Source organism: Scyliorhinus torazame, chromosome 10 (genome assembly GCF_047496885.1).
Source record: "Scyliorhinus torazame isolate Kashiwa2021f chromosome 10, sScyTor2.1, whole genome shotgun sequence".
Lineage (NCBI taxonomy): Eukaryota > Metazoa > Chordata > Chondrichthyes > Carcharhiniformes > Scyliorhinidae > Scyliorhinus > Scyliorhinus torazame.
In genome coordinates, this window is record NC_092716.1 from 3,551,995 (window position 1) to 3,568,554 (window position 16,560).

Consider the following 16,560-nt stretch of genomic DNA (forward strand, 5'->3'; position numbering starts at 1 on the left):
GCTCTTTTCTCTCCCTACAGAAGCTGCCAGACCTGAGATTTTCCAGCATTTTCTCTTTTGTTCAAGGTGAAACAGTTGTTAAGAAGCCTTATGGCATCCTTGGGTTTATAACTAGAGGCATAGAGTGAAGAAGCAAGGGAGTGATGCTGCACCTCTGCAAATCATTGGTCAGACCACATTTGGAATATTGTGTTCAGTTCTGGGCACCTTATTTAAGGAAGGATGTTAAAGCCATGGAGAGAGTGCAGAGGAGATTTACTAGAATGATACCAAGAAAGGGGAATTTTAGATACAAGGAAAGATTGGAGAAATTGGACTTGTTTTCCTTGGAGCAGAGAAGATTAATGGGTGACTTTATTGAAGTGTTCAAACTTCTGAACAATTTTGACAGGGTAAAAGAAGGATATTCTGTTTCTACTAGTTGGTATATCATTACTGGGGGGTCACAATTTCAAGACGGTCAGCAAGAGAGCTCGGCGTGAGGTGAGGAGAAACCTCTTTACTCAGGGAGTTGTTAGAGGTTTGGAATGCGCTGCCTGGGAGGGTGGTGGAGGTGGATTCCATCGGAGGTTTCAAAACAGTGCTGGATATATATTTGAAAGTGACAAATTTAGAGGGCTCCGGAGATAGGGCTGGGGAATGGGATGAATTTAGAAGCTCCGGAGATAGGGCTGGGGAATGGGATGAATTTAGAGGCTCCGGAGATAGGGCTGGGGAATGGGATGAATTTAGAGGCTCCGGAGATAGGGCTGGGGAATGGGATGAATTTAGAAGCCCCGGAGATAGGGCTGGGGAATGGGATGAATTTAGAAGCTCCGGAGATAGGGCTGGGGAATGGGATGAATTTAGAGGCTCCGGAGATAGGGCTGGGGAATGGGACTCGCTCGGTTGCTCTTTGGGGAGCCGTGCAGATACGATGGGCCGAATGGTCTCCTTCTGTGCTGTAAATAACAAACAAACACACAAACAAACTCCAACAGGTTTGTCAAAGATGATTTCCCTTTTATAAACCATGTTGACTCTGTCCAATCCGAACAGTACTTTCCAGTTCTCCACTGGAGTGGGACAGTCTGCTTGTGTTCGGTTCCCTCAAGGAGAAGCCATTGCTAAAAAGGATGCTTAATCTCTACCCTGTAGTAAGTCTATACTCACAGAGGCAGACGGCAGCCAGGAGTCTCGAGGCGATGTAAGGAGGCACACAAGCAGGAAAGACAGGCTGTAGAACATAACTGGAGAACGTCAAAGCCATCACAGCTTGGGTGGTGGGAGATATAACCAGTAGGGCGCTCCATAGCACCAGGAATCTGAGCGAAACAGGAAACACTATATCATCACCAGACACATTGCAACAACAGAGACCTATCACAGCCTTGTGAATCACTAATGAGGCCGTAAGGAGGATTTCCAACTCTGGTTGAATCTATTGCTGGAGATTTCATGGCATCCCACCATAGCGAGCACGATTAGCCGTGTTCCCTGGCACTCGCAGGGCTGTACAACGGGACTCGCATTGAAAAAGGCGCCTCAGCGAGGAACGCAGAGCCGAAGTCTCACACAGCCACGTTTTGTACACGAGGGAGCTCTGCTCGTTGGAATTCTCCAATGTAGCGAGAGATCGGGATGCCATTTTTAAATGGCATCGCGATTTCCGAGGCCCCGAGGTGACCCCAACACCAACCCCCCCCCCCCAGCCCGAACACACTATGGGAGGGCACCTCCGGCCCGTTCGCATTCGTGTGGAAAATGCCAACTTGGCAGTGCCAACCTGGCACCCTGGCAGTGCACAAGGCCTGGCATAGGGCTGGTATAGCACAGTGGGCTAAACAGCTGGCTTGTAATGCAGAACAAGGCCAGCAGCGCGGGTTCAATTCCCGTACCGGCCTCCCCGAACAGGCGTCGGAATGTGGCGACTAGGGGCTTTTCACAGGAACTTCATTGAAGCCTACTCGTGACAATAGGCGATTATTATTATTCAATGCTTTTATTTTTAATAAACAAAAGTGTTAAAATAAAGTGACAGAAATTGATGTTATTGGCAGAATTTTTCATGAATTGTACAATGTCCTGGAAATTAATTTTCAATTACTCTGCACCCCAGACATTCCCAGAATGGTGGAAAGCTCATGGATTTGGGATGGAGAGGGTTGGAATGCAGAACCCTTTCCGTTGACCCTAAAGGAGTGAGGGTGTGTATCAAGGAAAATCAGATTACATTGGCAAATAGGGTTAAGGAAAATCCCAAGGCTTTTTGCACGTACATAAAAAGCAAGAGGGTAGCCAGGGAAAGGGTTGGCCCACTGAAGGATAGGCAAGGGAATCTATGTGTGGAGCCAGAGGAAATGGGCGAGGTACTAAATGAATACTTTGCATCAGTATTCACCAAAGAGAAGGAATTGGTAGATGTTGAGTCTGGAGAAGGGTGTGTAGATAGCCTGGGTCACATTGAGATCTAAAAAGACAAGGTGTTGGGCGTCTTGAAAAATATTAAGGTAGATAAGTCTCCAGGGCCTGATGGGATCTACCCCAGAATACTGAAGGAGGCTGGAGAGGAAATTGCTAAGGCCTTGACAGAAATCTTTGGATCCTCACTGGCTTCAGGTGATGTCCCGGAGGACTGGAGACTAGCCAATATTGTTCCTCTGTTTAAGAAGGGTAGCAAGGATAATCCAGGAACTACAGCCGGCGAGCCTTACTTCAGTGGTAGGGAAATTACTGGAGAGAATTCTTCGAGACAGGATCTACTCCCATTTGGAAGCAAATGGACGTATTAGTGAGAGGCAGCACGGTTTTGTGAAGGGGAGGTCGTGTCTCACTAACTTGATAGAGTTTTTTGAGGAGGTCACAAAGATGATTGATGCAGGTGGGGCAGTGGATGTTGTCTATATGGACTTCAGTAAGGCCTTTGACAAGGTCCCTCATGGTGGACTATTACAAAAGGTGAAGTCACACGGGATCAGGGGTGAGCTGGCAAGGTGGATACAGAACTGGCTAGGTCATAGAAGGCAGAGAGTAGCAATGGAAGGATGCTTTTCTAATTGGAGGGCTGTGACCAGTGGTGTTCCACAGGGATCAGTGCTGGGACCTTTGCTGTTTGTAGCATATATAAATGATTTGGAGGAAAATGTAACTGGTCTGATTAGTAAGTTTGCAGACGACACAAAGGTTGGTGGAATTGCGGATGGCGATGAGGACTGTCAGAGGATACAGCAGGATTTATATTGTTTGGAGACTTGGGCGGAGAGATGGCAGATGGAGTTTAATCCGGACAAATGTGAGGTAATGCACTTTGGAAGGTCTAATGCAGGTAGGGAATATACAGTGAATGGTAGAACCCTCAAGAGTATTGAAAGTCAGAGAGATCTAGGAGTACAGGTCCACAGGTCACTGAAAGGGGCAACACAGGTGGAGAAGGTAGTCAAGAAGGCATACGGCATGCTTGCCTTCATTTGCCGGGGCATTGAGTATAAGAATTGGCAGGTCGTGTTGTAGCTGTATAGAACCTTAGTTAGGCCACACTTGGAGTATAGTGTTCAATTCTGGTCGCCACACTACCAGAAGGATGTGGAGGCTTTAGAGAGGGTGCAGAAGAGATTTACCAGAATGTTGCCTGGTATGGAGGGCATTAGCTATGAGGAGCGGTTGAATAAACTCGGTTTGTTCTCACTGGAACGAAGGAGGTTGAGGGGCGACCTGATCGAGGTCTACAAAATTATGAGGGTCATAGACAGAGTGGATAGTCAGAGGCTTTTCCCCAGGGTAGAGGGGTCAATTACTAGGGGGCATAGGTTTAAGGTGAGAGGGGCAAGGTTTAGAGTAGATGTACGAGGCAAGTTTTTTACACAGAGGGTAGTGGGTGCCTGGAACTCGCTACCGGAGGAGGTGGTGGAAGCAGGGACAATAGTGACATTTAAGGGGCATCTTGACAAATACATGAATAGGATGGGAATAGAGGGATGCGGACCCAGGAAGTGTAGAAGATTGTAGTTTAGTCGGGCAGCATGGTCGGCACGGGCTTGGAGGGCCGAAGGGCCTGTTCCTGTGCTGTACATTTCTTTGTTCTTTGTTCTTTGTGAGCGGGACTCACACATCCTGACACACCATCACAGAGCAAGTTTATTGTAAACCAGAACACGGGTCCTTAAATACCCCGGGAAATTCCAAATACCCCAGTGAACCCCAACCCCTAAATACCCCGGGAAATTACAAATACCCCACTGAACCCCAATCCCTAAACACCCCGGGAAATTCCAAATACCCAACTAAACCCCTATCCCTAAATACCCTGGGAAATTCCAAATACCCCACTGAACCCCAATCCCTAAACACCCCGGGAAATTCCAAATACCCCACTAAACCCCAATCCCTAAATACCCCGGGAAACTCCAAATACCCCACTGAACCCCAATCCCTAAATACCCCGGGAAATTCCAAATACCCCACTAAACCCCAATCCCTAAATACCCCGAGAATCTCCAAATTCCCCACTAAACCCCAATCCCTAAATACCCCGGGAATCTCCAAATTCCCCACTAAACCCCAATCCCTAAACACCCGGGAAATTCCAAATACCCCACTGAACCCCAATCCCTAAACACCCCGAGAATCTCCAAATTCCCCATTGAACCGCAATCCCTAAACACACGGGAAATTCCAAATACCCCACTGAACCCCAATCCCTAAACACCCCGAGAATCCCCAAATTCCCCACTGAACCCCAATCCCTAAATACCCCGGGAATCTCCAAATTCCCCACTAAACCCCAATCCCTAAATACCCCGGGAATCTCCAAATTCCCCACTAAACCCCAATCCCTAAACACCCCGAGAATCCCCAAATTCCCCACTGAACCCCAATCCCTAAACACCCCCAGAATCCCCAAATTCCCCACTGAACCCCAATCCCTAAATACCCCGGGAACATCCAAATATCCCACTGAACCCCAATCCCTAAACACCCCGGGAAATTCCAAATACCCCACTGAACCCCAATCCCTAAACACCCCGGGAAATTCCAAATACCCCACTAAACCCCAATCCCTAAATACCCCGGGAAATTCCAAATACCCCACTGAACCCCAATCCCTAAACACCCCGGGAAATTCCAAATACCCCACTAAACCCCAATCCCTAAATACCCCGGGAAACTCCAAATACCCCACTGAACCCCAATCCCTAAATACCCCGGGAAATTCCAAATACCCCACTAACCCCCAATCCCTAAACACCCCGAGAATCTCCAAATTCCCCACTAAACCCCAATCCCTAAATACCCCGGGAATCTCCAAATTCCCCACTAAACCCCAATCCCTAAACACCCGGGAAATTCCAAATACCCCACTGAACCCCAATCCCTAAACACCCCGAGAATCTCCAAATTCCCCACTAAACCGCAATCCCTAAACACCCGGGAAATTCCAAATACCCCACTGAACCCCAATCCCTAAACACCCCGAGAATCCCCAAATTCCCCACTGAACCCCAATCCCTAAATACCCCGGGAACATCCAAATTCCCCACTGAACCCCAATCCCTAAATACCCCGGGAATCTCCAAATTCCCCACTAAACCCCAATCCCTAAACACCCCGAGAATCCCCAAATTCCCCACTGAACCCCAATCCCTAAACACCCCGAGAATCCCCAAATTCCCCACTGAACCCCAATCCCTAAACACCCCGGGAACATCCAAATACCCCACTGAACCCCAATTCTTAAACAACGCAGGAAATTCCAAATACCCTGGTAATCCTCCAAACACGCTCTTGACATAGGCATAATCGCCTCCTGATCTGGGGATTGTCACTCCAAGCTCGGCATAGCAAAGTGAGCCAATGACGGTGATGAAGCCTGCGAGCATCCAGACGATAAGAGCCAGTCCCACCGAGCCTGCGTGTTCCAGGACCCCTTTTGGGGAGATGAAGATTCCAGAACCAATGATATTACCTGTGAAAAGGACACAATCAACAACAGAAGGTGTTACAGATCTCAAACATTCACACATTCACGGTAAGATACACATTTGCTCATTCCTGTTGGGACTTCAATTGGAGTTTCCTAATTTCATCCCATTTCTCTCTCTGCTTTTGAAATATCTATCCAAGTTCTTTTTCCAGTTTCTGCCTCATTAATAACAATAATCTTTATTGTCACAAGTAGGCTTACATTAACACCGCAATGAAGTTACTGTGAAAATCCCCTAGTCGCCACACTCCGGCGCCTGTTCGGATACACAGAGGGAGAATTCAGAATGTCCAATTCACCTAACAGCTCGTCTTTCGGGACTTGTGGGAGGAAACCGGAGCACCCGGAGGAAACCCACACAGACACGGGGAGAACGTGCAGACTCCGCACAGACAGCGACCCAAGCCAGGAATCGAACCTGCGACCCTGGAGCTGTGAAGCAACAATGCTAACCACTGTAAAACAGAGATGATGAGGAATTTCTTCAGCCAGAGGGTGGTGAATCTGTGGCACTCTTTGCCGCAGAAGGCTGTGGAGGCCAAATCACTGAGTGTCTTTAAGACAGAGATAGATAGGTTCTTGATTAATAAGGGGATCAGGGGTTAGGGGGAGAAGGCAGGAGAATGGGGATGAGGAAATATCAGCCATGATGGAATGGCGGAGCAGACTCGATGGGCCGAGTGGCCTAATTCTGCTCCTATGTCTTATTATCATAGATTATCATAAAATTTACAGTGCAGAAGGAGGCCATTCAGCCCACCGAGTCATTTTGTCTTATGACCCATGTTGTCTTATGGCTATGAGGAAAGAGCTGGGGAGAGGGGTTAATTAGATAGCTCTTTCAATTAATGATTGGAAGATTGGGGTTCAATGGGATTAGTTGGATGACTGTGGCAAAAATCAGCCCGACAGACGATGGGCCGAATGACCTCCTTCTGTAAACGTAAAGGGTCCAACCCATCGGCCCTTTTATTCCTTGTCTCATTTCACTCGATCCTCACTGCTACCTTCCAATAACTGTCAGATCCTTCCTGAAGGATCCTTACTGTTCTCAATATTCTAACTGTGTTGAAGCAGCTCTTACACAATTCCATCTGATTGGCCTGTTGTACATTCAGTGTCCCTGTTTCTGTCTCTTTTAACATTGGAGGACCTGGCAATCGTGCCAGAAGAAGTTCGATGTTGTTCCTCTGTTTAAGAAGGGGAGCAAGGATAATCCAGGGAACTACAGGCCGGTGAGCCTTACCACAGTGGTAGGGAAATTACTGGAGAGAATTCTTCGAGACAGGATCTACTCCCATTTGGAAGCAAATGGACGTATTAGTGAGAGGCAGCACGGTTTTGTGAAGGGGAGGTCGTGTCTCACTAACTTGATAGAGTTTTTCGAGGAGGTCACTAAGATGATTGATGCAGGTAGGGCAGTAGATGTTGTCTATATGGACTTCAGTAAGGCCTTTGACAAGGTCCCTCATGGTAAACTAGTACAAAAGGTGAAGTCACACAGGATCAGGGGTGAGCTGGCAAGGTGGATACAGAACTGGCTAGGCCATAGAAGGCAGAGAGTAGCAATGGAAGGATGCTTTTCTAATTGGAGGGCTGTGACCAGTGGTGTTCCACAGGGATCAGTGGTGGGACCTTTGCTCTTTGTAGTATATATAAATGATTTGGAGGAAAATGTAACTGATCTGATTAGTAAGTTTGCAGACGACACAAAGGTTGGTGGAATTGCGGATAGCGATGAGGACTGTCAGAGGATACAGCAGGATTTATATTGTTTGGAGACTTGGGCAGAGAGATGGCAGATGGAGTTTAATCCGGACAAATGTGAGGTACTGCATTTTGGAAGGTCTAATGCAGGTAGGGAATATACAGTGAATGGTAGAACCCTCAAGAGTATTGAAAGTCAAAGAGATCTCGGAGTACAGGTCCACAGGTCACTGAAAGGGGCAACACAGGTGGAGAAGATTGTCAAGAAGGCATACGGCATGCTTGCCTTCATTTGCCGGGGCATTGAGTATAAGAATTGGCAAGTCATGTTGCAGCTGTATAGAACCTTAATTAGGCCACACTTGGAGTATAGTGTTCAATTCTGGTCGCCACACTACCAGAAGGATGTGGAGGCTTTAGAGAGGGTGCAGAAGAGATTTACCAGAATGTTGCCTGGTATGGAGGGCATTAGCTATGAGGAGCGGTTGAATAAACTCGGTTTGTTCTCACTGGAACGAAGGAGGTTGAGGGGAGACCTGATAGAGGTCTACAAAATTATGAGGGGCATAGACAGAGTGGATAGTCAGAGGCTTTTCCACAGGGTAGAGGGGTCAATTACTAGGGGGCATAGGTTTAAGGTGAGAGGGGCAAGATTTAGAGTAGATGTACGAGGCAAGTTTTTTACACAGAGGGTAGTGGGTGCCTGGAACTCGCTACCGGAGGAGGTGGTGGAAGCAGGGACAATAGTGACATTTAAGGGGCATCTTGACAAATACATGAATAGGATGGGAATAGAGGGATACGGACGCAGGAAGTGTAAAAGATTGTAGTTTAGTCGGGCAGCATGGTCGGCACGGGCTTGGAGGGCCGAAGGGCCTGTTCCTGTGCTGTACATTTCTTTGTTCTTTGTTCTTTGATGACCTCTTATAAGTAGCCAAGGTCTGAAGGTAAGCATGCAGGTGCAGCAGGCGGTAAAGAAGGCTAATGGTATGTTGGCCTTCATTGCGAGAGGTTTCGAGTATAGAAGCAGGGATGTGTTGCTGCAATTATACAGGGCCTTGGTGAGGTCACACCTGGAGTATTGTGTGCAGTTTTGGTATCCTTCTCTGAGGAAGGATGTTCTTGCTCTCGAGGGAGTGCAGCGAAGGTTTACCAGACTGATTCCAGGGATGGCGGGACTGTCATCTGAGGAGAGACTGACTCGGTTGGGATTGTTCTCGCTGGAGTTCAGAAGAATGAGGGGGATCTCACGGAAATCTATAAAATTCTAACAGGACTGGACAGGGTCGATGCAGGAAGGATGTTCCTGATGGTGGGTGTGTCCAGAACGAGGGGTCACAGTCTGAGATACGGAGTAGACCATTTAGGACAGAGATGAGGAGAAATTTCTTCACGCAAAGAGTGGTCGGCCTGTGGAATCCGTTACCACAGGAAGAAGTTGAGGCCAAAACATTGTGGGTCAGATTCTTGACCCCCTGGTGCCGGCAGGTGAATTGTGATTGGGCGGAGATTGTGGATAATACAAAAACCGCAGTTTGCACTCAGCACCGCGCCTGTTGTGATGTTCACCTCCCACGGCTGGCGGAGGTGAGGTTTGCGCGCATACTGCTCAGGTCCGGCACACCCCTCATTTCCATCGATTTGAATTTCATTAGTGGGTTGGTCATGGCATGCTCCACCCCTCCGTGATGCTCCACCCCCTCTGTGATGCTCCGCCCCTCTGTGATGCTCCACCCCTCCGTGATGCTCCACCCCTCCGTGATGCTCCACCCCCTCCGTGATGCTCCACCCCCTCCGTGATGCTCCACCCCCTCCGTGATGCTCCACCCCCTCTGTGATGCTCCGCCCCTCTGTGATGCTCCACCCCTCCGTGATGCTCCACCCCTCCGTGATGCTCCACCCCCTCCGTGATGCTCCGCCCCTCTGTGATGCTCCACCCCTCCGTGATGCTCCACCCCTCCGTGATGCTCCACCCCTCCGTGATGCTCCACCCCCTCCGTGATGCTCCACCCCCTCTGTGATGCTCCGCCCCTCTGTGATGCTCCGCCCCTCTGTGATGCTCCGCCCCTCTGTGATGCTCTGCCCCTCTGTGATGCTCTGCCCCTCTGTGATGCTCCACCCCCTCATTGATTCTCCACCCCCTCCGCGATGCTCCACCCCCTCCGTGATGCTCCACCCCTTCCATGATGCTCCACCCCTTCCATGATGCTCCACCCCCTCTGTGATGCTCCACCCCCTCTGTGATGCTCCACCCCCTCTGTGATGCTCCACCCCCTCTGTGATGCTCCACCCCCTCTGTGATGCTCCACCCCCTCCGTGATGCTCCACCCCTTCTGTGATGCTCCACCCCTTCCGTGATGCTCCACCCCCTCTGTGATGCTCCACCCCATCTGTGATGCTCCACCCCCTCTGTGATGCTCCACCCCATCTGTGATGCTCCACCCCTTCTGTGATGCTCCACCCCTTCTGTGATGCTCCATCCCCTCTGTGATGCTCCACCCCCTCTGCGATGCTCCAGCCCCTCTGTGATGCTCCACCCCTCTGTGATGCTCCACCCCCTCTGCGATGCTCCACCCCCTCTGTGATGCTCCACCCCTCTGTGATGCTCTGCCCCTCCCCGATGTTCTGACCCTCCCCATAGCTCCACCCCCTCTGTGATGCTCCACCTCCTCTGTGATGCTCCACCCCCTGTGTGATGCTCCACCCCCTCTGTGATGCTCCACCCCCTCTGTGGTGCTCTGCCCCTCCGCAATGCCCCGCCCCTCCGTGATGTTCAGTGTTTCTTCACCCTTAACGACAATACATTTCTAGAACAGATCAGGATTTGCAGCTGCTCCTGCTTTTTCCCAATGCACACTTCCAGTTAACCCCCCCCCCAGCACCCACCGCCCCCCCCCAGCACCCACCGCCCCCCCCAGCACCCACCGCCCCCCCCCCAGCACCCACCGCCCCCCCCCCCTCAGCACCCACCGCCCCCCAGCACCCACCGCCCCCCTCTCCCACGCTGCCCTCCCTCCCCCTCCGTTAAAGCAGAGTCTCTGTCACCGATGTGCAGCCAGTTTGTGTGATCTGGGATTGAATAGCGCACCTTCCTGCTGTGTTTCCCCAGTACTTACCTTTGAACATATTGAGCCACAGGGCAGCACATACCTGGGATCACCAACACCTGGAGGTTCCCCTCCACCTGGAGGTTCCCCAACACCTGGAGGTTCCCCAACACCGGGAGGTTCCCCAACACCGGGAGGTTCCCCTCCACCTGGAGGTTCCCCTCCACCTGGAGGTTCCCCAACACCTGGAGGTTCCCCAACACCGGGAGGTTCCCCATCACCTGGAGGTTCCCCAACACCTGGAGGTTCCCCAACACCTGGAGGTTCCCCTCCACCTGGAGGTTCCCCAACACCTGGAGGTTCCCCAACACCTGGAGGTTCCCCAACAGCTCGAGGTTCCCCAACACCTGGAGGTTCCCCAACAGCTGGAGGTTCCCCAACACCTGGAGGTTCCCCAACACCTGGAGGTTCCCTTCCACCTGGAGGTTCCCCTCCACCTGGAGGTTCCCCAACACCTGGAGGTTCCCCTCCACCCGGAGGTTCCCCAACACCTGGAGGTTCCCCTCCACCTGGAGGTTCCCCTCCACCTGGAGGTTCCCCAACACCTGGAGGTTTCCCTCCACCGGGAGGTTCCCCAACACCTGGAGGTTCCCCAACACCTGGAGGTTCCCCTCCACCTGGAGGTTCCCCAAGACCTGGAGGTTCCCCAACACCTGGAGGTTTCCCTCCACCGGGAGGTTCCCCAACACCTGGAGGTTCCCCAACACCTGGAGGTTTCCCTTCACCGGGAGGTTCCCCTCCACCTGGAGGTTCCCCAAGACCTGGAGGTTCCCCAACACCTGGAGGTTTCCCTCCACCTGGAGGTTCCCCAAGACCTGGAGGTTCCCCAACACCTGGAGGTTTCCCTCCACCGGGAGGTTCCCCAACACCTGGAGGTTCCCCACCACCTGGAGGTTCCCCAACACCTGGAGGTTCCCCTCCACCTGGAGGTTCCCCTCCACCTAGAGGTTCCCCAACACCTGGAGGTTCCGCTCCACCTGGAGGTTCCCCAACACCTGGAGGTTCCCTTCCACCTGGAGGTTCCCCTCCACCTGGAGGTTCCCCAACACCTGGAGGTTCCCCTCCACCCGGAGGTTCCCCAACACCTGGAGGTTCCCCTCCACCTGGAGGTTCCCCTCCACCTGGAGGTTCCCCAACACCTGGAGGTTTCCCTCCACCGGGAGGTTCCCCAACACCTGGAGGTTCCCCAACACCTGGAGGTTCCCCTCCACCTGGAGGTTCCCCTCCACCTGGAGGTTCCCCAACACCTGGAGGTTTCCCTCCACCGGGAGGTTCCCCAACACCTGGAGGTTCCCCAACACCTGGAGGTTCCCCTCCACCTGGAGGTTCCCCTCCACCTGGAGGTTCCCCAAGACCTGGAGGTTCCCCAACACCTGGAGGTTTCCCTCCACCGGGAGGTTCCCCAACACCTGGAGGTTCCCCAACACCTGGAGGTTTCCCAAGACCTGGAGGTTCCCCAACACCTGGAGGTTTCCCTCCACCGGGAGGTTCCCCAACACCTGGAGGTTCCCCACCACCTGGAGGTTCCCCAACACCTGGAGGTTCCCCTCCACCTGGAGGTTCCCCTCCACCTAGAGGTTCCCCAACACCTGGAGGTTCCCCAACACCTGGAGGTTCCTCACCACCGGGAGCTTCCCCAACACCTGGAGGTTCCCCTCCACCTAGAGGTTCCCCAACACCTGGAGGTTTCCCTCCACCGGGAGGTTCCTCATCACTTGGAGGTTCCCCTCCACCTGGAGGTTCCTCACCACCCGGAGGTTCCCCAACACCTGGAGGTTCCCCTCCACCTGGAGGTTCCCCTCCACCTGGAGGTTCCCCAACACCTGGAGGTTTCCCTCCACCGGGAGGTTCCCCAACACCTGGAGGTTCCCCAACACCTGGAGGTTCCCCTCCACCTGGAGGTTCCCCTCCACCTGGAGGTTCCCCAACACCTGGAGGTTTCCCTCCACCGGGAGGTTCCCCAACACCTGGAGGTTCCCCAACACCTGGAGGTTCCCCTCCACCTGGAGGTTCCCCAAGACCTGGAGGTTCCCCAACACCTGGAGGTTTCCCTCCACCGGGAGGTTCCCCAACACCTGGAGGTTCCCCAACACCTGGAGGTTTCCCAAGACCTGGAGGTTCCCCAACACCTGGAGGTTTCCCTCCACCGGGAGGTTCCCCAACACCTGGAGGTTCCCCACCACCTGGAGGTTCCCCAACACCTGGAGGTTCCCCAACACCTGGAGGTTCCCCTCCACCTAGAGGTTCCCCAACACCTGGAGGTTCCCCAACACCTGGAGGTTCCTCACCACCGGGAGCTTCCCCAACACCTGGAGGTTCCCCTCCACCTAGAGGTTCCCCAACACCTGGAGGTTTCCCTCCACCGGGAGGTTCCTCATCACTTGGAGGTTCCCCTCCACCTGGAGGTTCCTCACCACCTGGAGGTTCCCCAACACCTGGAGGTTCCCCTCCACCTGGAGGTCCCCAACACCTGGAGGTTCCCCTCTACCTGGAGGTTCCCCATCACCTGGAGGTTCCCCTCTACCTGGAGGTTCCTCACCACCTGGAGGTTCCCCTCCAAGTCACTCACCGCCCTGACTCAGAAATATATCGGCCGTTCCTTCACTGTCGCTGGGGCAACATCCTGGGAACTCTCTCCCTAACTACAGAGTGGATGTACCTACATCTCAGGGACTGTCACTGTTCAAGAAGGCAGCTCACCCCCACCTTTTTGAGGACACTTAGGGATGGGCAATAAATGCTGGCCTCGAAACCCACAGCGGGGGAGTAAATTTTACGAGTCAGTCATTGAGGGAAATGCAGCTGTGCTGAAGACTCACTTTGTCAGTGAAAAACAGCTTTCTCACTCCAATTAGTGATGTTAAAAACTAATTGCCAGTTAGGCCGTGTCTATTCTCGGGCCTGTTCGGAGTTGGATCATTAGAAGTAAAGTTGGTCAAAGTGCCAGTCTGACTTGGTGCCAGGCTGGGTACTGATGGCTGTTCCTATAGACCAGTCCTGGGCAGTTCCTTATCCAGAGTGAAATTGGAGCTGGGTTGCTAGGGGCTTCTCCCATGGAAACTGGTGAAAGTGCGGGTGCCTTGGCTCCGAGCTCTGCATACAGATGACACAGAGACCCTGGCAGCGACAGCATTCAACAGTGACAAACAAGACATTTTTCTTGTGGCTCCTTGTGTGTGACAGAGCTGCTGAGTGAGAATCCCAGCATTTGCAATAACCAGCATTCCTGAACCTACTTTTACTTTCAAATTATCGGTGCAATTGGCTAACTAACAGGAAATCGAGAGTCGGCATAAACAGATCATTTTTGGGTTGTAACAGGTGGAGGATCACAGGGATCAGTGCAGGGACCTCAACTATTTGCAATAGGGGAGGAGGAGGTGGAGTGGTTTTGTTATTGGACTCGAAATCTAGTTAACCAGTAACCCAAGTAATCTTACTTTGTGACAGGTATGACTGCAACCTGCGGAATGTTTTCAATTGGCTGAAAACTGACATCTGTGATGCTGGGGACCTCCGGAGGAGACCGAGACGGATCATCCACTCGGCACTTCTGGCTGAAGATTGTTATCAATGCTTCAGTCTTGTCTTTTGTAAAGATGTGCTGGGCTCCTTCATCATTGAGGACGGGGATATTTGTGGAGCCTCCTCCTCCAGTCAGTTGTTTAGTTGTCCACCACCATTCACGGCTGGACTGCAGAGCATGGACCCGCTGCGTTGGTTGTGGAATTTGTCAGGGTCCTTCCTGATAATTCCTTCATTTTCCCTTTCTTTTATTATTGTTGTTACATTTTTGATCTATGGATGATAGATCAGGCAGGCAGCCTGCATCTTTAATTCAAGCAGAAGATTCCAAAAGTTGTAGGAAAGATCACTTTGCCTGTCTGTGCTGATTTAAACAGAAGCTGCAGACCTTTCAGCCCCAGGGAGAGAGATAGGGGTGGAACTCGGTCTGATTGATTTGGCTAGTGGCCAATAAATTGGCTCAAAAGGTTGTGCTCTGCGTAGTAACAGGCAGTGATTGGATATTGATAATTTTTATTAGTGTCACAAGTAGACTTAAATTAACCCTGCAATGAAGTTATCCCAGTGGAGTAGTTTTCAGATTCTCGGGGAGTTTCAGTTTTGATTCAGGCAGCACAGAGGCAAGAATGTGCTGTATTGCTCTCCAGAAGACCACCATCACACCGGTGCCAAAGAAGAACCAGGCAACGTGCCTCAATGACTACCGTCGGGTGGCCCTGGCTTCAGTCGTAATGAAGTGCTTCGAGAGGTTGGTCATGAAGCGCATCACCTCCATACTCCCAGAACGCCATGATCCACTGCAATTCGCATACCTCCGCAACCGGTCCAGAGCAGACGCTGTTTCCCCTGGCCCTACACTCATCCCTAGAGCATCTCAACAACAAGGACTCCTACATCAGGGGCGTAATTCTCCGACCCCCCGCCGGGTCGGAGAATGGCCGTTGGCCGCCGTGAATCCCGCCCCCGCCGAAGTCTCCGGTACCGGAGACTGGGCGGGGGCGGGAATCGGGCCGCGCCGGTTGGCGGGACCCCCCGTTCAATTCTCCGGCCCGGATGGGCCGAAGTCCCGCCCAGAAATTGCCTGTCCCGCCGGCGTAAATCAAAGCTGGTATTTACCGGCGGGACCAGGCGGCGTGGGTGGGCTCCGGGGTCCTGGGGGGGGGGGGGGCGCGGGGCGATCTGACCCCGGGGGGTGCCCCCACGGTGGCCTGGCCCGCGATCGGGGCCCACCGATCCGCGGGCGGGCCTGTGCCGTGGGGGCACTCTTTCCCTTCCGCCTCCGCCACGGTCTCCACCATGGCGGAGGCGGAAGAGACTCTCCCCACTGCGCATGTGCAGGAAACTGACAGCGGCCGCTGACGCTCCCGCGCATGCGCCGCATTTCCGCGCCAGCTGGCGGGGCAACAAACGCCATTTCCGCCAGCTGGCGGGGCGGAAATCCCTCCGGCGTCGGCCTAGCCCCTCAATGTTGGGGCTCGGCCCCCAAAGATGCGGAGCATTCCGCACCTTTGGGCCGGCGCGATGCCCGTCTGATTGGCGCCGTTTTTGGCGCCAGTCTGCGGATATCGCGCCGTTGGGGGAGAATTTCGCCCCAGGTTCCTATTTATTGTCTACAGCTCCGCCTTCAACACCGTAATCCCAGCCAAGCTCATATTAAACTCCAAAACCTAGGACTTGTCTCCCCACTCTGCAACTGGATCCTCAACTTTCTGACCCACAGACCACAATCAGTAAGAATGAACAACAACACCTCCTCCACAATAGTCCTCAATACCGGGGCCCGCAAGGCTGGAGGGAGATAGAGAACCTAGTGGAGTGGTGTAATGACAACAATCTCTCCCTCAATGCCAGCAAAACTAAAGAGCTGGTCATTGACTTCAGGAAGCAAAGTACTGTACACACCCCTGTCAGCATCAACGGGGCCGAGGTGGAGATGGTTAGCAGTTTCAAATTCCTTGGGGTGCACATCTCCAAAAATCTGTCCTGGTCCACCCACATTGACGCTACCACCAAGAAAGCACAACAGCGCCTATACTTCCTCAGGAAACTAAGGAAATTCGGCATGTCCACATTAACTCTTACCAACGTTTACAGATGCACAATAGAAAGCATCCTATCGGGCTGCATCACAGCCTGGTATGGCAACTGCTCGGCCCAGGACCGCAAGAAACTTCAGAGAGTCGTGAACACCGCCCAGTCCATCACACGAACCTGCCTCCCATCCATTGACTCCATCAACACCTCCCGCTGCCTGGGGAAAGC

The 16,560-nt window shown here is 52.6% G+C and overlaps 1 protein-coding gene across 1 annotated transcript in view; it reads right to left on the reverse strand.

The window, feature by feature from the left end:
- Positions 1 to 16,560, reverse strand: part of slc7a10a (solute carrier family 7 member 10a) — an 820,639-nt gene that overhangs the window by 246,924 nt on the left and 557,155 nt on the right. Inside the window, 2 exon segments of the mRNA XM_072517756.1 lie at positions 1,153 to 1,304; positions 5,737 to 5,941. Of these exon segments, the coding sequence (XP_072373857.1) occupies positions 1,153 to 1,304; positions 5,737 to 5,941 (357 nt within the window).